Source organism: Macrosteles quadrilineatus, unplaced genomic scaffold, assembly GCF_028750875.1.
Source record: "Macrosteles quadrilineatus isolate MER2022 unplaced genomic scaffold, UCM_ALF_1.0 Scaffold_385__1_contigs__length_82126, whole genome shotgun sequence".
Taxonomy (NCBI): domain Eukaryota; kingdom Metazoa; phylum Arthropoda; class Insecta; order Hemiptera; family Cicadellidae; genus Macrosteles; species Macrosteles quadrilineatus.
In genome coordinates this window covers 22,786-45,165 of record NW_026542978.1, presented here as the reverse complement: position 1 = coordinate 45,165, position 22,380 = coordinate 22,786, and the positions used below count along the sequence as shown (strand labels likewise).

The 22,380-nt window shown below is 36.0% G+C and overlaps 1 protein-coding gene across 1 annotated transcript in view; it reads left to right on the top strand.

The window, feature by feature from the left end:
* The window catches only part of LOC128982487 (uncharacterized), a 50,782-nt gene that overhangs the window by 23,617 nt on the left and 4,785 nt on the right, over positions 1-22,380 (top strand). Inside the window, exons 10-17 of the mRNA XM_054401449.1 lie at positions 1,623-1,807; positions 1,967-2,148; positions 6,622-6,709; positions 11,823-11,916; positions 16,620-16,758; positions 18,063-18,229; positions 19,664-19,879; positions 20,599-20,822. Of these exons, the coding sequence (XP_054257424.1) occupies positions 1,623-1,807; positions 1,967-2,148; positions 6,622-6,709; positions 11,823-11,916; positions 16,620-16,758; positions 18,063-18,229; positions 19,664-19,879; positions 20,599-20,822 (1,295 nt within the window). The remainder of the gene's footprint in view (positions 1-1,622; positions 1,808-1,966; positions 2,149-6,621; positions 6,710-11,822; positions 11,917-16,619; positions 16,759-18,062; positions 18,230-19,663; positions 19,880-20,598; positions 20,823-22,380) is intronic.

The window sequence follows — 22,380 nt, the reverse complement described above, 5'->3', positions numbered from 1 at the left end:
TAATCAAACAGTCACCAGTCATTCTTCGCTAGCACAGATGCAGCATGGGGTCCCGCAAGGTTCTATCCTTGGACCTCTGTTGTTTCTGTGCTATCTAAAAGATATTCCACATTCTTTTCAAAATGGCTCAACAAAAACACTTTGTCTATATGCAGATGATGCAAGTTTCAAAATTAGTAGTAATACAATAAATAATTTGGAACATAGTTCTTCTTCAGCTTTATTGGGTATCCATAACTTTTTGAATAATCACAAACTATTATTAAATACAAGTAAAACCAATTTTATCATGTTCAATGCAGGAAGAAGTAAATATTCAGTAAATCCAGTAATAAAAATAAACAACCACTCTTTGGAAAAAGTTGTTTCTACCAAATTTTTAGGCTTAACATTGGATGAAAATTTATCATGGAATCTCCACATAGATCATGTAGTTAACAAAGTCACCTCTGCATTGTATGCTTTATATAGGATGTCTAATTTTTGCTCAGTAAATAAATTAAAAACCATTTATTTTTCTCTTATTGAATCAGCAATCAGTTATGGCATTGAAATCTATGGAGGTACATCAAAACAAAATTTGGATAGAATTCTTATTCTTCAAAAAAGGGCGATAAGATTCATAATGAATTTGAATTTTGGTGATTCGGTTCGTAAGCAATTTAACAGATTTGGGCATAATGACTGTTTACAGTTTATATGTTTTTCACACAGCACTTCATGCTAAAAAACTAAGTATAAACAATCTGGTTCCCAGGTTAGGTGACAGCCATTCCTATTTTACAAGAAATAGAAATCAAATTGCCATTGATTTCCACAGGCTAGAGTTTTATAATAAAAAAACATTAAATGCGGGTGCTAAGTTTTTACTACGGCTACCTGTGGAATTAAGAAACGTTAAAGATGTAAAACTGTTTAAGAAAAAATTAAAACTGCATTCGACAAATAAAACATTATATAAATTTGATGAACTCTGACAACCATACTTGTTGTTGTTTATGATCAACTTTTGTTTTAAATATGTACCTTATGGCTTATGGAGGAAATGTAAAGAAATTAATTTGTTAGCTGTAATTTAGCATAATGACGCCATTCGATGTATACCACTGTATATTATATGAATAAAGACATTTTCAATTCAATTCAATTCAATCATGGTCACAACCACCATAGCAGCCACATCATGAGCATCTCCTGCGATCCATCATGGTCACTTGTGATCTGGGCGAAATCCTGTTCCAAAATCACCAAATTAATGTTACTTTTAAATCACATGCTTTATGTTATTAGTAGGAAACTTTAAGACTTGGAATTAGTTTTAATTTTTAAAATGGGAGACTGAAAACCAACAACTATTTGCAACATTAAAACCTTTAATTCAAAGTCTTTGGCGAGGTAATATTTATTTGTAAAATTTTGTGGAGTTCACTAACCTTTATCTGGTGATATCAAGGACTCGTCATATACACTTAGACTTACACATCTCACACGCAATTGTCCTGGAGATCAAGTCTGATGCTTTTACGGAACCCGGACCTACGATTGTAATTTATAAGATGCCAACAGTGGTACAGTTAAAATTGAGACTTTCTGAAGTAATAATGATTTTTCATTGTTATTAGCCCTACTGGACAGCAAGCTGCAGGTGTTATTGGCAGCCCTGAGGTCCCGTCAGTCTGCTGACAGTGCTGCCAACCTGTGGCAACTGTTGACCGCGTTTCATTGTGAATCACCTCACAGCTTCATGGGAATCAGTATCACACGTAATACAGTACTCTGCCTCAACAAGATGTTAAGCCTTACTCAGGTATTTCAAAGGAAAAGAATTGCCTATGTACAACATTAAAGATATTTGTTGGAACTTAATTTTAACATGAACATGATTCCTGAGTAATTATTATCAACCCACTTAATTATTATTTCCCACTTCACAAACAGAATGCATATTTGAATTTGTTTGTTGTAGGACTGGGAGGGGGAGTGTGAGCCCAACATAAGGTGGCTGTTGCATGAGGGAGGACTGTGCTCCAGTGGTGATGTTGTCGTACGAGCTGCTGCCCTCAATCTCTTGTCAGGTCTGGCTTTGACACCTCGTGGAGCTGTTACACTGCTTGATACTTGCCCTGACATCATTCACTTTACCATGCGGTGAGCCAATGTACAGGCATGAATCTTGAGATTAATTAGCGATGGGTCGGTTTTTAAAGTCAATTTTAAGTTTTAATGGTTTTTAGCAAAATAACCGGAACTAAAAAATTATTGAAAATGTCGGCTGTTGTTTATTGTTTGTTGTCCTATGGTTTCACCATATTGTCTTCACAAACTCAGGGAAAGTACAAGATTTTTCTGCGATCATCAGCAACAATGATTATTTCTTTGGGAAAAACCATGCTTTTGCCGTGATTGGGGGGGACATAATATGATGTTTCCCTGATTGCAGAAGACTTTGTTGATGACAACAAGACTGCAGTAGATATACAGGATTTTGCCATGTTCACAGAAAACAATATAAAAATTAGTGATGGACGAGACTAGATTTTTCATTTCGAGACGAGACGAGATTGTTTTAATTCCGGCGGGACGGGATTTTTTTTGGGACGAGATTTAATGAAAAATTATTTTAAAAATGAATATCTACTTTTTAAGCTCAGAAACATTTACAAGTTTTAAAAACTTGGCAAAAAATAGACAAAAATATTTAAAATCTTTTATTAAAAAACATTAATAAAAACATCAGTACCTATATAAAAAAATATTAATAAGGCCTAACTTATTAAAAATAACTCTTCGGCATAGGAAACATGGAGATATCAGTTAGTATATAGTTCAACTTTGAAAAATATCAAAAACAACAGTATTACTACTTAACAAGTTATAAGTCTTGTGTTATTTTTAGAATGATTTTGGAGTGTCTTATTTTGGCTATTTTTACAGTAGTAAAACATGTCTCACACTGCATAAAACAATTGAAGCAATATTTCCATGTAAAGAAAAAATAATTAAATATGAACGCCTTCGCAAAGTTTTTTTTTTTTATTTTTAAATTTTTAATTTTGTTAAATTAATTTTTTATTATTTAAAATTTTTAAAACTTAAAATTTCTAAAAAATTTTAATTTGTTTAAATTTTAAACTAGTTGTGTGCCCGTTCTACGCACGGGGATCTTATCGTAGTCAGTTAAAACCTTCTTATATTAAGCACAGCAGTTGGTTTGCATACTTTCAGATATGCTGACAAAACTATTTTATATAAACCTTCGCAAATACAGTATCTGACAGTTTCAAGCCAAAACTAACGCTTCACAATTAAATGTCACCCGGATCTTGTTGGCCCATATGTCCAATGATTAAACTGAAAAATGCTTTATAGATCTATGAGGCATAGCCCTGAGGTAGGCCTATAATTGAAAGTTATTACTTTTCACAATGGTTAAAAGTATTTAAGGTACTACCTCAACCTCACAATTTAACACTTTATTCGGGTTGACATTTTCATTATCAAGGTGCTCTTGTCCTTTCCGTGAAACACTGAGAAATAAGGACATTAATGCATTACCAACAGACATACACAAAAAAATACAGAACTTAATTAGGGAATTTGTTACGCTTTAAGCATAACAAAGTACATATAAAATTAGTATTTGAAATCTTTGTTAATGTTATAAAATTATATGATAACAATTTATATTTGCTTGGACCGAAGATGACCCGAAACGCTGTCGAAATGCTATACGAATCGGCTGGCTATATGAAATGAAGTACTATAGACGATTTAGATTGGTAATTTAATTTATAATAAAAATTACCAAAATAGGCCACGGACTATTAATACATAAACGTTTAAAGCGTTTGAACAATTCATGATGGTTTGCTGAATAAATGTCTTACTAAAATGAAAATGCGTTATCGTTTTCTTAGCATAAACTAACATTTTGGAATCCAGACAGAAAAAGCAAAACTTATACAGTTAAGACATCAATTAAATTGATTACGCCTGTAATAAATAAGGTGCAACACCAACGATAACTAATATTGGTCAGAAGGGCCGTCGGCCAGGTTGGCAACACAGCAAAGTTACATTTACACTTAAAACAACCTCACACATATATATACCTATTATATACCAGTGCCCATCTGTACTGCCAGGCTTCTCTTAAGAAACCAGCCAATATCCGCCAATCCCTATTCCCTACCATTCAAATATTCTTCAAAATCAAATTTGCTTAAAAGAAGTGCATTAAAATATTTTTTTCCTTATATTACCTAATATTGGACAAACGGACACAAAGTGAAAAACGGATTCTATTTCATTCAGATTGCACAATGAACATGTGAAGATTTTATTAATCATCCAAGGTTTAAAATTAAAGTCAACAAGTTCTGCTCTCGCTTTAATACTCCAGGATATTACGCTAATATCAGATGTTTGGCACAATACATGTCTGTCGCCGAGGTCAAGGTCGAGGGTCAGATATTGTTGGTGATAGAGTGATGTACGGGCTCTGCCTAGACAGTCTGCCCGCCACCTCCCCCTCACCCCCTCAACCACACTCATCAGCTGTGACTGCAATCTGTCCAACCTGTCTGTTCTAAAATCTATTAAAATCCCACAATTGAGGCCTAACTCTCTCCATTCTCTGCTCCAGCCTATATTTTTGTCTACAATTTGTTCGGCTAAGATTTTTGTCAGGCGGTTTGGTTCTGTTCTAATGATAGATTCTTTAAAATGTAGTTTAAATTTTGACTCAAGGTGTAAAAGTATATTTTTTCTGATAGGGTCTCTAAATATATCACATAATTTGGTGTATTGTGAGGCAAACGGAACAATTTCCTGATATATTGTTTATGTATTGATTCGACATATTTTCTCTCCTTAAAGATACCTGTGCTCCGTAGCATACAATTGATTTTATAATGGAGTTGAAAATAATATATTTAGTGCTAATTGGTATCATTTTGTTGGTGATCAGGTTCCCCCACACAGCATTTAACGCTAAATTGGCTGTCCTGGCTTTCTCTTTAAAATGATGTTTCCATGATAATGTAGATGTAAACGTTATGCCTAGATATTTGTATTGATTGACTACTTCTATACGGTCTCCTTTATACCACCATATATTGTTTCCACTTAGCCTGCCTCCTTTTCTAAACACTATGACATTGGATTTGTTTAGGTTTACGACCAGATTCCACATGTCACAATAGTTTTTGAGTCTTTTAATCATGTTGTAGTCCTTGGGCTGTAGTTGACATGAGTACAATATCGTCTGCATACATTAGGATATTAACTCCAGACCCGCCAAAACTATACCCCCCTTCCAAGATATCTGGCAGATCATTTATGAACATTGAGAACATAAGAGGGCTCAGATTACATCCTCGTCTTAAACCGGCTGTGGTAGCAAACGACTCAGTGACACCTCCCTTGCACCACACACCCGCCACCGTGCCATCGTAATAATCTGATAAAATGTTTAACATTTTTGTCGACACTCCCAAACATGATAATTTATAAATCAGCGACTTTCTGTCAATTGTGTCGAAGGCAGATGAAAAATCCACAAAAAAGTAAAACAGTTTTTTGTTTCTATTAATACTGATTTCAATCATTGATGATAAATTAAATATATTGTCCGTAGTTGTATAATATTTTCTAAAACCAGCCTGAAACTCTCTCTGTCAACTCTGATCATGATAGTTGATGTTGATGTCCACATAATCATGGGGGAAACTTAGAATTTTGCTGTGATCGCAAAAGACAATGATGATGTCTAGACATGACTACTAAACATATTCAGGATTATGCAGAAGACGATGTTTACAAGACCGCGGGGGTGTTCTCGATTCTGCCGTGATCGCAGGCGATGTTAATGATATCTTCCCAAAACAATTACACACCGCGATGGCATGGGACAATTATAATATTTTTGTGATCTGAACTGAAAGACTATTTTGATGTAAGCAAGACCGCAGGAGATATTGAAGATTTTGCCGAGATTGCAGAAGATTGATTAGATACCTCTGTGTTTTACCCCATCATCATCAGTTTACTGGCAAAAATGGAGATAAGTGTTTGTAATCGAGTCGTGTAGCGAACTTTGGTTGAAGGACGACTGACTACCCGGGGCACTTCTTGAGCGGTTCTCTCCTAGCGCCCCTGGCGTCGGGGTTGAGAACTACGGTCATCCCCTCCATATGACGTCACTATGACCAGCGTTTGTGGCGGCCTTTTCGTGAAACAAATTTACGTATTTGGGATGACCGTTAAATATTACTCCATGTCAATTTTTGACCCGTTAAACGACAAGACCATTTATTTATCTATTTGTCGTATAAGTGGGGGGGGGGGGATTATTTAGAATAGTATTAGGGGAAGTAAATTATACGGTGCTGGTATCTGTCTTCATCTGTAGTCTGTCTTTGATCTGTCTTGCATGGCAGCAACTGGAGCTCAGAAAACCCTTGTATGTATAATTTACATGTTTATTTTTTCATATAGTGACATAAAAGGTTTTTTTGAGAAGGCGATAAATTACTAATCTACTAATAACAATGATTTAGTGATTTGACTGTTAAAATAAATGCAATTGTTTGTTACATATGATATATTTATATATTTTAGAACAGTAGTGGACCATTGTGAGGCCAGTGTTGTCCGTGAATATGCTGCTAAACTGTTGACAAACATCAACAAGCATTCCATTTGTAAGGTGAGTATGTTTACAACCTCTCAATTATTTTATGGCTTGTTACTTACTTTCCGTGTCCGGAAATCAGACTTCGCTTTTCCAAAAATTAGCTACCGATATAGCTTTGTCATTCGCTTGTAAAAGATCATCTAATGTGCAAGACTGGTCTAGGCGTGGATCGATCAGCAGATGGCCAGGATCCTGAACAGCACCACAGGCACACAAGATGTTTTCTTCGTCTGGTAAGAGAACCCATTTCTGCATGTTTGTCTTGAATTTGGTACCTCGACCCTGATCTGATTTAGGGTCTTCCACACCGTGTAATGCAGGCCTCCACCAGGAGCCAGTTCCTCCCTGGCTAGTATGGGAGGGTTAGTCAACGTGACCTCCCACCTTGACACGCGATTGCTTGAGAGTGATCCATCCAGGACTTGTGTCCGTGATAAAAAGCTCTTTCTGGACCGAAGCCGTCACTCTGCAGGTTGGTGGCCGTGTAATGGGTGACGAGGGTCAGTCTTTTGCTTAGTACTTTCCGCGTCGGCAGTGACATCTGGTCGGATTGATGGAGGGGCGATCCCTATGATAGGATAGAGTTTGTGCACTGGGGTTGGTTTCAAACACCCAGTTACAATCCGAGCCATGTCATTGACTGCAATGTCAACCTTTTTTGCACGTGACGATGCATTCCATATACTGGTGCAGCATACTCCGCAGCCGACACACTGAGCGCTAAAGCTGAGATTGGCTTGTTGATGGCTTATTGATGAAGTTTGTTAGTAAAAACTAAAAAAAAAATGTTAAAATGCCCTTCGATACTTTTAGAAATGATGCCAATAGAATAAAATAGTTTACAGTAAAGTATCATGAATCCTTAACAAAATAAATAACAACAAGGGGTTGGGAGTAGAACAGTAGGTGTTACTATGCAAAATTAAGGTCACTTGACTTAATTCAATTCTATTTTGTTCTATGTTAACAGTAGAATAAATAGTATTGCTACATAAGTGATGAAACAAATTACAGGTATTTTTTGCATTACTCGGACGGATAGTAGAAAGTGATATTTGATCTAAGTTTCACTATGCAGTATCTTTTTATGTGTCATGTTGGTGATGTTGTCAGAGCTCCTAAAAAGACAATTAACAAAATAATATCTTACAATTAGTATGTAAGCAGTACTTGCAGGATAGTAATTTCTCTTTGAGATGTGGCTAAAAGATAACAGAGCTGGTTTTCCAAGAGACAGTGCGAGCCCCAAGGCCAAAAATCATATAGCCGAGTCTCCTAACATTGTTCCTTCACATTCTATCCGATGCGACGACATTAGGTTGCTTGGTTAGGCCTTTGTTCGTTTCACATTACAGTAATTATTGTTTCACTGTAAAATTGTTTGTGAAGCTCGGTAAACGTGCAACAGAAACTTATTCTCCCTTACAAGGAGTATGGGGATTGATGTAAGTACACAGGTTTTTGAATGGCATAAGAATTTCAAAGAAGGGGGAGGATATGTGGAAGGTTATGCGCGCCCAGGACCTCTTTCAAAGGCAAAAACTTAGAAAAAATAAGCAATATCATCTGTCAAGATTATCTTAAGAGCATCCATGCAGTTAAAGAGACTGTAGGAATTGAAAAAGAATCAGTTAGATAAATATTATTGGAACATTTCAATATGAGAATAGTCTGTTCTATAATGGTGCCCAAAAACCGGTCGTCTGAACAAAAGCACTCCTCACAGATGGAAATATGTTCTGACACCTTGAAAAACAAAGAAATATGCTTAACTGTTAGAAAGAGTAATTACATGGAATAAATTTTGACCTATGACCCACAAACGAAGCGCCACTCAATACACTTTGCGTCCCAGTGCCGTAACACACAATTCATCAATACAATCCAATTTGTACTGTACCACCTGATCCTTTGCTTCAGTCTGTGAAGGGTTTAAAAAACGGCCAACCTCTTATAACAGTTTTTGATCAGCGTACTAAAGTTAGGCACGCCTAACACTAGGCGTGTACTAGCTGGGTTGCTCCCAAACTGCCTCAAAATGTATTTTTCTCAAATTTTTCCTGAAAAAAGTAGCCTACAACCAAACTATCAAAAAAATTAAGGCCTGTCAATAATTGTAGACAAGTTTATAAAAGTCTTTGAAGTTCCTTAACCCCTTAACCGCGGCCTATGTTGGCGCGCCGTGGTTTTGACACGATCAGTGGCGGGTGGTTTAATTAAGCTCGCCGATGGCCCAGCACGCGTTTTTCGTGGTTTTTTAACATTCTGAGGAAACCTAGTTTTAAAACGTATTTTAAAGCTATTAACTATGATAAATTTTATAATAAACAGTGTAACAGTATTAATGTTTGCGTAAATGATAATTTAATTTTAAAATTTTATAAATAATTAATAATAATAAACTAATAAATTACTAATAAAATGTTCATAATTACTTATGGGTTTTACTCTGTTGTCTGGTCACATGAGTGGATGTTTCAAGAAGTACTAAATATTGAAAAATATATATATACACTATGTACAAAGTTTACTTTACACTTTTAAGAAATTCTTCAGGGTATGATACTCCCTGAAGCACGGCACTACGCACAAGGAAACCGCACAGTCCTGGAACTGATACCGTGACTCCCGCCTGGCCGGTTCACGTTGCATAGTGTGACGGCAAACATAGCACTGACATGAGGGATACTCTTTTTTTCTGTTATAGATATGATGGAAAATGAAACTGTGTCAATCTCAGTGGTGTATCACTAGGGGAAGGACGACCACCGGTTTTTTGACTGTGGGTCTGAGCTGGCATGTTTTCCTTTAAAAGTTGGCAAACTAGCTCTAAATGAAATTCTGCCAGTGTTGGTTTCTTGCCACTTACACATAGGTAACTAACACCACCAATAATCCAGCATCTAGAATGACATTTTTCACCAAAACATACAGTGATTATCCAGCAAAATAGATTCATTAAAATTACTATCGATGATTTAAAACCTGAAATTATAATCTTGACAGAACACAAATTGACAATAGATCAGATAAATAGTTTTGTACTTAGTGGCTATAACACAGTTACGGTAGTTATTATGTTAGGAACAATAACCAAGGAGGTGGGGTTATGATAATGGTTTCAAATGTGATTAAATGCAAAAAGGTTACCAGTAAATGTGTGACAAATTAAATATTGAGAAAGTTTTTGAATTCTGTTCAATAGAAGTCAAAACAAATAATGCACACAAAATTTATTTTAGCTGGTATTTACAGAGCCTCGTCTAGGAATATTGATAGTTTTTTAGAACATTTAAATAAACTTTTACATTGCTTAGGAGATATTAATAATAATATTTGCGTTGGTGGTGATTTTAATATAGATATTTTGTCTGAAGATAACAGAAAAATAGATTTTGTTAATTTATTAAAATTGCAAACTGTACCAACTAGAGTTACAGATACAAGTGAAACAGTAATAGATAACTTTATTACTAACATTGACAAAGCCTATAGTGCTGTGTTTAGTAACTGCACTCTCAGATCATGATGGGCAATTGCTCACAATAAATACTATGGGTAAAGAAAAATCCAATAACCCTAAAATATTATTGGAATCAAAAAGGATTTTTAGCAAAAATAACAACAATAGTTTAATAAAAGATTTTGAATGTGAGAACTGGACACAACTTTACCAAACCCATATGTTGAAAAATTTACATTTTTTACAATATTAAAAGGTATTACTTTGATAAGAATTTTCCTGTGACTAATGATTGCACCAAACACAGATTTAGGAATTGGATGGATAGACAGATGAAAGAAGAAAGGCTAAACTTAATAAACGCTTGTAAAAACAAAAGGAAAAATAAAAACGTCAGAGTTGAATTGAACATAAATCATATCTGAGCGGTCTACAGAGCCCATGCTATATATAGTTATATTCTGGACACATTTTGGCTTCATAACCTTTTCTTTTGTTACGTAGTTCACTTTTCCGGATTCAACTACTTTATTGTCATGTTCTGTTGTGATCATCATAACTTCTCTTTTATCTGCCCACCTTACAACCATGCTCGTCCCATCATTGACAACCCCCCGTTCGCCAGCTAGTAACTCTTTCTGAAATTCAGGCATACCTATTCTCTCCTATATTACTGTAGCATTGGTTTTGTTCAAATGCAAAAACATAAACAGATCAGGACTACTATTTCAATTATCAACGTACAAACAATGACCTTTGTTCAAGTAAGGTGGGAGAAGTGTTGTGACAATAGCACCCTACAAACCTAGGTTTTCTGTGTCATATATCTCAGATTCTTTTCCAGTGTACACAATGACGTCAAGAACATACCTTGATTCACAATCGCACAAAACATAGGTCTTTATCCCAAACCTTTGGAGGTAATAAACTGTTTGAATGCTAATCTGCCTTTGAACAATAGAAGACTTCGTCAATACATAAGATCATTTATCTCTGGAGTTGCAACTAAATTAGAACGGTCAAGATCCCTGTCATCACTCATCCATCTGCCATCATCTGATAAGTCTTCACGGGGTCCTAGCTCCGAGCTGGGCAGTTCCAGGAGCCGTAACAGTTCGTCATCGGCCATTTCAATAACTGAGTAATCACCATCAACAAAAACAGACAATATTGCATGTAAAAACGAAAACATATAATAGAATAGATATAACAGAAACAAAGGTTTTGTATTATCAACACGAAGATGCAACGCTACAATAGCAACTACCAAGTGCGACCTTTGACATTTGATACTGCATAACACGTGGTGTAGACGTAGTTCCAGAAAGATACACTTGAGTGCAGCACCAAATGGTCTGTCAATTCTCAGGGTCAATGTACCATTGAAAAAAATTAGAAGAAGACTTATTTCAACAAAATAAATCAGCTGAGAACATCAAAACCGTCTAAACTCGGGCGTCGTGGATTAGAGGCATCGTAGCCACAAGGCTGTTGTTGTATGTGATATTTCAAGCGTTGCAATAGTGTGTACAGAATACTACCACAGAATAACACATGTGTCGCGGTTAAGGGATTAAAATCTATAGTTTTGCACATTAATTGTAACATCATAATGTACCTTATGCATTAAATTTTTTAAGTAAAAAAATACCATGATTACAGGAAATGATGGTGTCTGCCAGAGATGTAAACTTGTTCCAAGAGTTTCGTGAGTCAGTGAATCTTGTAGCTCTTGCAGCTGTTCAATCACACCTAGGTAAGATTGACTGACCTCATACAAGCTAATTTATCACAATTGTCTTGGATTGTTTATTAAGGTTTAAATTAAATCTAGTCAAATCTAATGTTACATTTATGACAAATCCTTTACATGACATTATTTTATTAATAGTTCCATATGAGCTAACTCAGGGTGTCCAGCTGACCTGGAAACTTGGAAAACCTGGAATTGTACATTGATATTTATGACCGGGAAGAAAAAAGCTGTCTAGTAGCTGGGAAGAACGGTAAAGTCAGGAATTAGTATTGAATATCAAAATGGTCTGGAAAATTTGGGATTTAGTCTTTATTTTAGGAATTTGATAGACCATGTAAAATCTAATCAAATATTCATGATTTTGCCACAATAATGATCACTTTTCCGTGACCGCGTGAGACAATGATGCTGTCTACATGGCCGCAGGAGGTTATTAGAATGTTGACGCGATCGAGGAAGATGAAGATTACGTTTTCTTGACCACGGGAGTTAATGAGTCAACATAGCTGCGGGAGTTAATCAGAATGTTGTCGTGATCGTGGAAGACGAGGATAATGTCTACTCGACCACGGGGGATGGTCAAGTTTTTCCGCGATCACGCAAGACGACGATGATGTTTACGTGATCACAGGAGTTGATTTTGACGTGTAGACTGCTGAAAGAGAAAATTCAAATTTTTTACAACGGAAGAGCACGATAATGTCTACACGACCGCAGGAGATTATAGGAATTTTTTGCGGGAGACGATGTTAATGCATAACCGGGAGAGATGTTCATGATTTGCCATGATCGCGGGAGACAATGGTGACTTCTACACGATTGCGGAAGATTATAAGAATTTAGCCGCGATCGCAGTAGACAATGATGATATATACAGGACCACGGGAGATGATGATGATGTCTATAGGACCTCGAGAGACGACAAAGATGACTAAAGATAATCAGAATTAAGCCGCTATTGCAGAAGACGATGATAATGTCCACATGACCGAGGGAGATATTTGTGATTTTGCCACAATCGCGGGAGTCGTTGATAACGTTTCCGTGACCGTGGTAGACAATGATGTATATTCAATATAAATATCAATATATCAATATATTCAGGATTTTACCATGACTGCAAAAGACAGTGATGATGTTTCCGAGATTTTGCAGTGATCCCAGAAGTCGACAATGATGTTTCCACTATCTTATCTAACAGGGGCAGGTCGAGACCTTAAAGCACTTCATCTGAAATCGAATTATTGCGTACCGATGTCTCCACTACCGCAGATTATCACGCTATTAGAGTACACTCCCGACTAACCAAGGTCGTTGGGACCGAGAGTACCTCGGTTACCAAGAACTACCCAGTGCTCGGATAACACGTAGGTCTCGTAGGTTTTGAGGTTAGGGTATCTACCTTATTATGAAGTCAAATACTAAGTAAAATATATCTTTAAACAACACACAGCAAATAAAGAATGATAAATTGTCAATTTCATCAAACTTTTTTCCCAAATAACATAGTATTGTTTTATTGAAGAAAAAAAAATACACAACAATCAAGTTCAAAATAACCAATGCTATTGAGCAAAAGCTTAGTTGCAATCTGGTCATCAGTCTTGATTCCTTTTATTTGCATGTAGTTTTAGAATCTTTCCAAATAATGTTTGAAGTATTTCTTTTTAGAGTCGTATGATTCAAAACTGGGTACAATCATAAAGCTACCTGTTTGTTCCTATCGTCCTCGATTCAAAACAGTATTTAGGACTTTTTCATTACTTGCTACAATGGTTTAAATTAAGGTCTTCAAATTGTTGAGGATTCATCTTGTGTATTTGAATAGTTGTGAGTAAAATGAGTATTTGAATTGAAACTGTAAATGATCATACTTGAAACTAACTGATAATCTTGTCGCCAAAACACTGTTGTGTCATGTTGAATAAAAGAATATTTTTCATGTAGTTGTCTTTTATTCACAATATTTACACACATAACAACAAATGTAAATAATAATGTAAATAATAAAAGCTCTCCGTACAGCCGCCATTTGTCTTTTTCACAAAACTATTTTTTATTTGTGGTGGTTTTGTAGTGAATTGAAATTTGGTACATCGATTAACAATCCTAAGACCTATTTTGAACAAAAAGTATTATTTCTCTTTAATATTTAGTTTTGAAACGGCGGTCATTTAACAATTTAAAAGTTAAATTACATAAAAACTACTTCAACTGTTGTAACATTTTATTCACACAAGCTTATTACAATTCTAACAATACCAAATTTATGAAAGTAACCTACATAAATAAGGAAGAAAACCTATTTTTAAGATACCGGGTTTCCAACAATTTCTGCAGCCATTGAAAAACATCACACCTAGTTAGCTAAAACAATCAGCTGCTTTAACTGTTAGTTACCCAATGAGTTTAAATATTTCTGTACATAGTATCTTAATGAGTTTTTTTCCTTTACCCATGAACCAATTTTTTTAAATTTTGGTATCGTTAGAATTGTAATGAAATTGTCTACATACAACATTGACACCATGGTTTTGTTTACCTCTATAGTTTTTAACTGAGTTAAATTTTAAACTACCGCCATTCTAAAACTATAAATTACTAGCTGGCCCGACAGACGTCGTCCTGTCCTTATGTGGTTTTATGTCAAATGCTCGTTCATTTTCAAGATGAGCTCGTTCGCATGGCTCAATCACGTCCTAGTTGAAGTTTGTTCGCTACGCTCACTCACCTTCAGGTTAGCTCGTTCGCTACGCTAACTCGCCTCCAGGTTTAATTTGTTCGTTACGCTCACTCACCTTTTGGTTGCAAATTAGCTGTTGTCATAAATTAAAAAAAAAAACAATAGTGCTGCACCCTGTTGGTAACCTATTAACTTTTTAATGCTGTTGAACATCACAGAATCAAATTGTTTAGTTGAACCAGCTGTTAAGATTCTTTAATTCCATTTAAATATGAGTACTCATAAGGTTAACATGGGAAACTCCAGAGCCACTGGGGCGGAGCCCTTTTGACGGATCTGTACCAAACTTCACACAAACCATCCTTGAATAATGCTTAATAATGCCTGAAAGTTTCATTACAATCTGTCAAGCGGTTTTAGAGTCCATAAAGGACAAACAAACATACATACATTGAATTTTATATATTATACTAGTGTATAATTGCAAAGAAGTAAAGTAGTTACAGTATTTAAAAGCAAATAACTTATTTAAATATGAATAAAAGTCATAATTTCCTATGAAAATACTCAACTCATAGATTACGTACCTAACAGTTCCATATAATCAACATTTCTTGTAAATATTTGATCATTTTTCAAAAGCTGATCTGGGTTTTTTAGTTTATTCTATAAATCTTTCCCACTTATAGCCGCATTAGGTTGTTCATGTTGATCTTTGTCAAAGATAATGTAGTCTGCATAGTACTACGCGTTGTCGCCAGTACATTTACAAATTTCAGTCATTTTTTATAGCGATAACATTTTGTTTACATTACTTAAGAACTGCCTGATATTCTGCATAACCTCTCTGTCACAATTTTATTTGCTTCAATTGGCATTAGTTTTGCTAGTTACTGTTATAACGTAAGTTGTATTTACCTGAAAAATGCAGAATTGAAAGGCCTAATGTTGTTCAGATGGTTTTTTGTTTCCCTTAAATGTGAATAATGCAAATCCTTCAGTGAAAGTTGTATTAAGGTTTCTTGGATGCAGTCATATTATTTTAAAATCACTTGACTTTTATGAAAACATATATTTAATGTCCTTGCCATACCAGTTCAATTCAGCCTTAGAGTGTTTTCCTTTGCCAATCATCATAAAGTTAAATCCGTGTTTCCTACAAAATAGTAACACTTTGGCTAATATCCTTGTTCATTGTTTCTGGGAATCTTCATATTGTATGTGTTCTTCATTATATAGGATGATAGGATGATAACGATAGTAAATTGATTTTTTTTTTAATCCCTATTTCTTGTACTCGGTAGCGCTCTATGACTTTCCTATGTTTCCATTATTAAAAAATCGGTTCTTTCAATGATTGCTCAAGAAATACAGTACCCTGTCAATTCCTTTTTCTTTTTTGGTAAAATATATAAAAACAAACTGTGCCTCCAGGCTTTCTCGATTTTTTATATTGTAATTTGTACGAATGTAAATTAAAGTTGTAAATATTTAATTTCAACAAAATCAGTAAATGTTGAAAAATAAATAACAGCAATTAAATTATATACAGCTGATCAAAATTTAAACAATTATGTTCATCATAAGGATAACATGGGAACTTTCAAAGCCACTGGGGCAGAGCCCAAGGGACTTTTTCCAAAATGTAAGGCCAGTTTGCAAATCTACGCGACACGCTCTTTCCAATGAGACGTCAATGGATAAAATTGGTTAAGGAATGGCGGAGGAGTTCAACCGACAAACTTCGTGTTCGCGTATTAATTATATAGATAGATAAAAAAATAATAACTTTTCTCTACTCAGAATTGTACCTGCGTTATTAATCTATGTAGGCCTAACAAATTTCAATTCACTAAAAAATAACAGTTAACAAATAAAAAATAGTTTTGTGAAAAAACAAAACGTGATACAATATGGGTAATTTTAGGCTTTTTGAAATGTTATACTTGATATTTTAGTTTGTCTTTGATCGGTAGAGAGTTCGGGGACACCCTGTATAATAGTTCTTCCTGTGTTCCAGAGCAGAGTACTGGGATGTTACATACTGACCCGAGGTTTGTCAAAGCAGGCTGCTGGCTTCTCACTAATCTCCTGGTGTCTGCAGTGGATGAGATGCTTCCATCTGTGTCCTCCAGTGGGCTGACAACAGCACTGTGCAGGTATGTCTCCAGATAACATACAATGTTTGCTATGGGAAAATGTGGCGTAACTCAAGGGTGCTAGCAGAGTTGTTAAAGTAGATTCTGTTTTGGCTGAAGTAGTGAATTATGATCAAATCACATTCATTTTTTTACAAAAATCTACTACGAGATTTTATAATCTAAAAAAATTAAGGATTAATCCACCAAAAGAAATTGATTTTACTACTGACATTGGCTAACTAACATTGGATTTTGATTAATTTACCCTATACTAATCTGCTTTGACTATCTTATACGATCTTGTGAATGAAATATTCTTACAATCATTTTAGCCTCTGGATTGTTTATATAAAAATATTTAATTGATTTTATAAGGCCTTACCCTAGCAATCCTATTTTATCGATCCGAAATTAATTTCAGACCCGAAGGTCCATCATCAGTCGGAGTACTAGGTTGCCCAAATTTTTATAGTTGAAGCCACCCGTTGGGTTTTGTAGAAAGTTTCATAACATTTCATTTAACACAATACAAGTCATAGTGGACACGATAATAGTAAAACAATTAGGGTTAAAAACCATGGTTTTCATAGTGTGGGATAACCTCACTTTAGTTAGGGAACACGTTGCCGGCAACTGTCAAAATCCGCTGACAGTATGAAATAAATGAATTTGCCAAATTTTATCAACATATATCCATAAACAAGTAAACTACAACAGCTTTTATTTTATCAATTAGAATAACATGAGAATTTTTAATTTACACTTTTTAAAAATTTTCTCTGTAATTGTTAGACATACAACACCGCGTCAATATACTAAATAATTTCTTTTTTAAGCTCTACAAAATGGTTTAGAAAGAAATTTCAAAATTTTATGTTTTTTAAAAAAAAAACGCAATAAACCCCAGTTTCTATGGTCCGATCATGCTGTTTTGCAAACTCGTTTGAATAAATGTAAGTTTACACTTATATACCAAATTTCATCAAAATCTGATCAATTTTGCTTGAGTTGTCGTACTAACGGACACACATATATATTATGAATTTGAATGGATAGTGTTTTTGGCCTCTGGGGACCTCAGAACAAAAAAGTAGGTCCTGGGTCCATGTCTTACCATGAGACCTACGGTAATAGCTTATTCCCTATGGGAAATTCGCTAAAACAAACTTTTTTGGGTTCAAGGGACCCAAAAAAGATACTTCCACCCAAAACTCAAATTTAAAATTTTGACAAAAACAATAGTTTCTCCATTAGCCTATTATATGGGGGAGAAAGTGAAAAAATGTATATATAACAACTGTAATAATCATAAACTTGTACAGAACTCTGCAGAGCATTGATAGACTAATGTCTCCGGAGATAGTGAGCTTGGCTGCAGCAGTGTGCAGACTTTTGTTTGTGTGCTGTGAAGCTGGCTGTGACATTGCGCAGCTACCTGACTGTGCAGCTGCAATAATGAGCTTCTTGGACCCTGACAGTTTTGATTTTGGTAAGAATTAATTTTCGTTGTTATTAGGTAAGTCTATCAAAATAAGCACAAGTCAATTAAAAGAGCTCAACATTTATTTGTTTTGGCGGTGTACAGTTTTATTCAATCGTTCCAGATCCTGCATAGTCTTCAGAGGAGGTTCAGTCACTGTGGCAGGAAACACTGAGGTTGCCGAGTCAATGTGTCACCATTGTATGGGTACATTTCTGTTCAATCATTCCAGATCCTGCAGAGTCTTCAGAGGAGGTCCAGTCACTGTGGCAGGAAACACTGAGGTTGCCGAGTCAATGTGTCACCATTGTCTGGGTACAGTTCTAATCAATCATTCCTGATCCTACAGAGTCTTCAGAGGAGGTGCAGTCACTGGGGCAGGACACACTGCGGTTGCCGAGTCAATGTGTCACCATTGTATGGGTACATTTCTGTTCAATCATTCCAGATCCTGCAGAGTCTTCAGAGGAGGTCCAGTCACTGTGGCAGGAAACACTGAGGTTGCCGAGTCAATGTGTCACCATTGTCTGGGTACAGTTCTAATCAATCATTCCTGATCCTACAGAGTCTTCAGAGGAGGTGCAGTCACTGGGGCAGGAAACACTGAGGTTGCCGAGTCAATGTGTCACCATTGTCTGGGTACAGTTCTAATCAATCATTCCTGATCCTACAGAGTCTTCAGAGGAGGTGCAGTCACTGGGGCAGGAAACACTGAGGTTGCCGAGTCAATGTGTCACCATTGTCTGGGTACAGTTCTAATCAATCATTCCTGATCCTACAGAGTCTTCAGAGGAGGTGCAGTCACTGGGGCAGGACACACTGAGGTTGCCGAGTCAATGTGTCACCATTGTATGGGTACATTTCTGTTCAATCATTCCAGATCCCGCAGAGTCTTCAGAGGAGGTCCAGTCACTGTGGCAGGAAACACTGAGGTTGCCGAGTCAATGTGTCACCATTGTCTGGGTACAGTTCTAATCAATCATTCCTGATCCTACAGAGTCTTCAGAGGAGGTGCAGTCACTGGGGCAGGACACACTGCGGTTGCCGAGTCAATGTGTCACCATTGTATGGGTACATTTCTGTTCAATCATTCCAGATCCTGCAGAGTCTTCAGAGGAGGTCCAGTCACTGTGGCAGGAAACACTGAGGTTGCCGAGTCAATGTGTCACCATTGTCTGGGTACAGTTCTAATCAATCATTCCTGATCCTACAGAGTCTTCAGAGGAGGTGCAGTCACTGGGGCAGGAAACACTGAGGTTGCCGAGTCAATGTGTCACCATTGTCTGGGTACAGTTCTAATCAATCATTCCTGATCCTACAGAGTCTTCAGAGGAGGTGCAGTCACTTTGGCAGGAGACACTGACGCTGCTGAGCTATGTGTTGGGCTTTATGGGTGCTGAGGTAATTCTCAACTCTGCCACTGTCATTGTTTCGCCATTCCAGATCCCGCAGAGTCTTCAGAGGAGGTCCAGTCACTTTGGCAGGAGACACTGACGCTGCTGAGCTATGTGTTGGGCTTTATGGGTGCTGAGGTAATTCTCAACTCTGCCACTGTCACTGTGCTGAGTCAATGTATTGCTATTGTCGACCCTCAGTGCACTTCTCTTCGACTTACCGCACTACAGGCTGTACCTGCTCTAGCCACATCTCTTACACCAAGTAAGTTAGTTTTTTTTGCTTTAAATTCAAATTTAATAATTCCATTTAAACCAGTGTTTAGCCAATTAGTAGTATTAATTCCAAAATCTTCATTTAACACTATTATAACTCTCATGCCAACAGATAAGGTATTTTTTTTTGTTTAGTATTTATGTAATGTAGTTTTATCTGATTGAGGCAGACAGAGATAGAGTTTTTAGTCTTACACTAGTGTCCCTGTTGCTCGAATTCGAGCAATTGCTAAGTATTACAGGTGTTATTTTAAACCTAATAAAATTCATAATTTCCCATGTAATCTAATGGAGAAATACAAAACTTTAAAGGGCCCCAGGGCCTCACTCCCTAATTATTTCCCTAAAAAGAAAGTTTCCTGCACAACTTCACGTTACGTTCTTTCCAATGACACCAAAATCTTTTGGTCTTTTGATTCTTTGGAAGAGGTGTAAAATGTACTAAGAAATTTTAATTGAGCCTGAGATAAACTTATGATTGATATGAATTGATGTTCACTTTGAAACTGAAAAGACAATAAATTTATTCTATGCTAATCCAATTATATTTTTCAATTCATTTCAATCATATTAAATTTCCTTTTTTTAGGTTGTGCAATAGTTGTATGTTGTATCCATCTTATAGTAAACATATAATTAATTTTGAAACGGATAAGAAATCAATGTTGAATCATATATGCTGCTCCATTGATTCATTTGTTCCTCCAGATTCAGAAGCTGTCCTGTGTGAGAGTCTGGTAGCCCAGTGGGACAGAGTGAAGGGCAAGGCTAGGCCAGCTCTGTTGGCAGCACTGACAGCTCTGTTAGGACACTCCAGTTTTGCCACTACAACAGCACTCTCTCTGGGACTTGTGGCCTCAGTCATCACCAGACTCAGAGAACTTCACCTCACACTCACCATACAGACCTCCTCTACTGACAAGCTCGCTAAGGTACACAAACATTAACATCATGTAAAACCAATTGGCAGTATTTAATGTTCAATGAGTTTGAGTCTTTGTCGACGATTAATTATGGGTTGGTTGTGTTTGGCTAGATGAGTTTAATGTGTTTTTTTGCTGTTTGTCCTACTATTGTCTAGCCCCTGAATATTTCAGAAGACACATATGGGAATCAGAAACTTCTTTACATTTCATATCGTTTGAATTTTTAACTAGTGCTCTGCGGTGTTTCGACTTAATCATGATTGTCTTCTGCGGCCATAGCAAAATTGAGACTATCTTCCATGGTCACAGCAACATCATCATCGTCTCATACGATTGCAGCTTTCATGAACATTATATGCGATCACGGCAAATAGACTTTTTTTATAACACATTTTTGCAGATGGTTTCTGTAATTACAAAAATAAAAGCTTGGCTCGGCTTGGCCCAACCCAAATTTGGCTAAAAAAATATTTTCCTGTCTTGAAATGCTCCCATAAGCCAATTATTGGCCCGACTCAAAAGTTTTGGGATCCAAAAAGCCATTCAATCGCATTAGAATAGGCTTGTTCTGGCAAAAGAAGTAGTAATTTTTGTAACTAGTGCGTGAAGTGGCACTTTGCACTCGCGTTACACATTATATTTGTCCTACAGTTACTATAAATCATATAAAAAAATTATTAGTCTTTCAATCACTTTACAACTCATTTTTAGGTTAGGTTAAATCCAAGCGTTGAATGAATTGGGAAACCATGCACCAGCTGATCGTCATCGTAGTATCTTTAAGTGTTACCAACTTATTGTCAAGTGTACACGTATTACTTGGCTAATAATAGCACACTGTTTTGTGTTGTATGGTTTAAATACTTAAGTGCGACAACAAAAATGAGTGCGGCCAAAGTAAGCAAATTCAGTGAGTCGTGACATTCGTCGGTGCGAGGTGCGAGGGTGTAGTTCAGCAGCAATTAGTTACTTGCTATAATCAGTGCAAGGAAGCCCACTTTGTAAGGTAGCTTTAGGAAAAAGTATTTTGTTGCATTCATTCATGCTGTAGGGATGGTCAAGTCTCGAAATTTCGGGAAATTTTCGGGAAATTTTAAATCTCGTTACACGAGACGAGATTTTTTTTTGGCCGAGATTTTTATCGAGACGAGAATTAAAAAAAAAAAAAAAAAAAAAAAAAATTAAAAACGCCTGCAGAAAGTCAATGCAATACCCGCAATACAGGAGCGTGTTGTAGTTGCGTTTCCTTTGTGAAGGCGTTCTTATTTAACTAATTCTTCAAATGTAAATATTACTTTAATTATTTTAATAATATTTGAGAAGTTTTATTAAGTGTTAGCAGTGCGAGGAATGTTTTATTACTATAAAAAAAGTCAAAACAAGTAACTATTTTATAAAAATTAATATTTTATTTTATGATTTATTTTATTTTAGGATATGGTCTAGTCTTCAGTTCTATCCTAACTGATATCACTATGTTTCCTCATCGTAGGCATTTTTAATAATTTAGGCGTGATTAATAAAAAAATGTTATGCTGATGTTTTTTAATAAAAGATTGTAAAT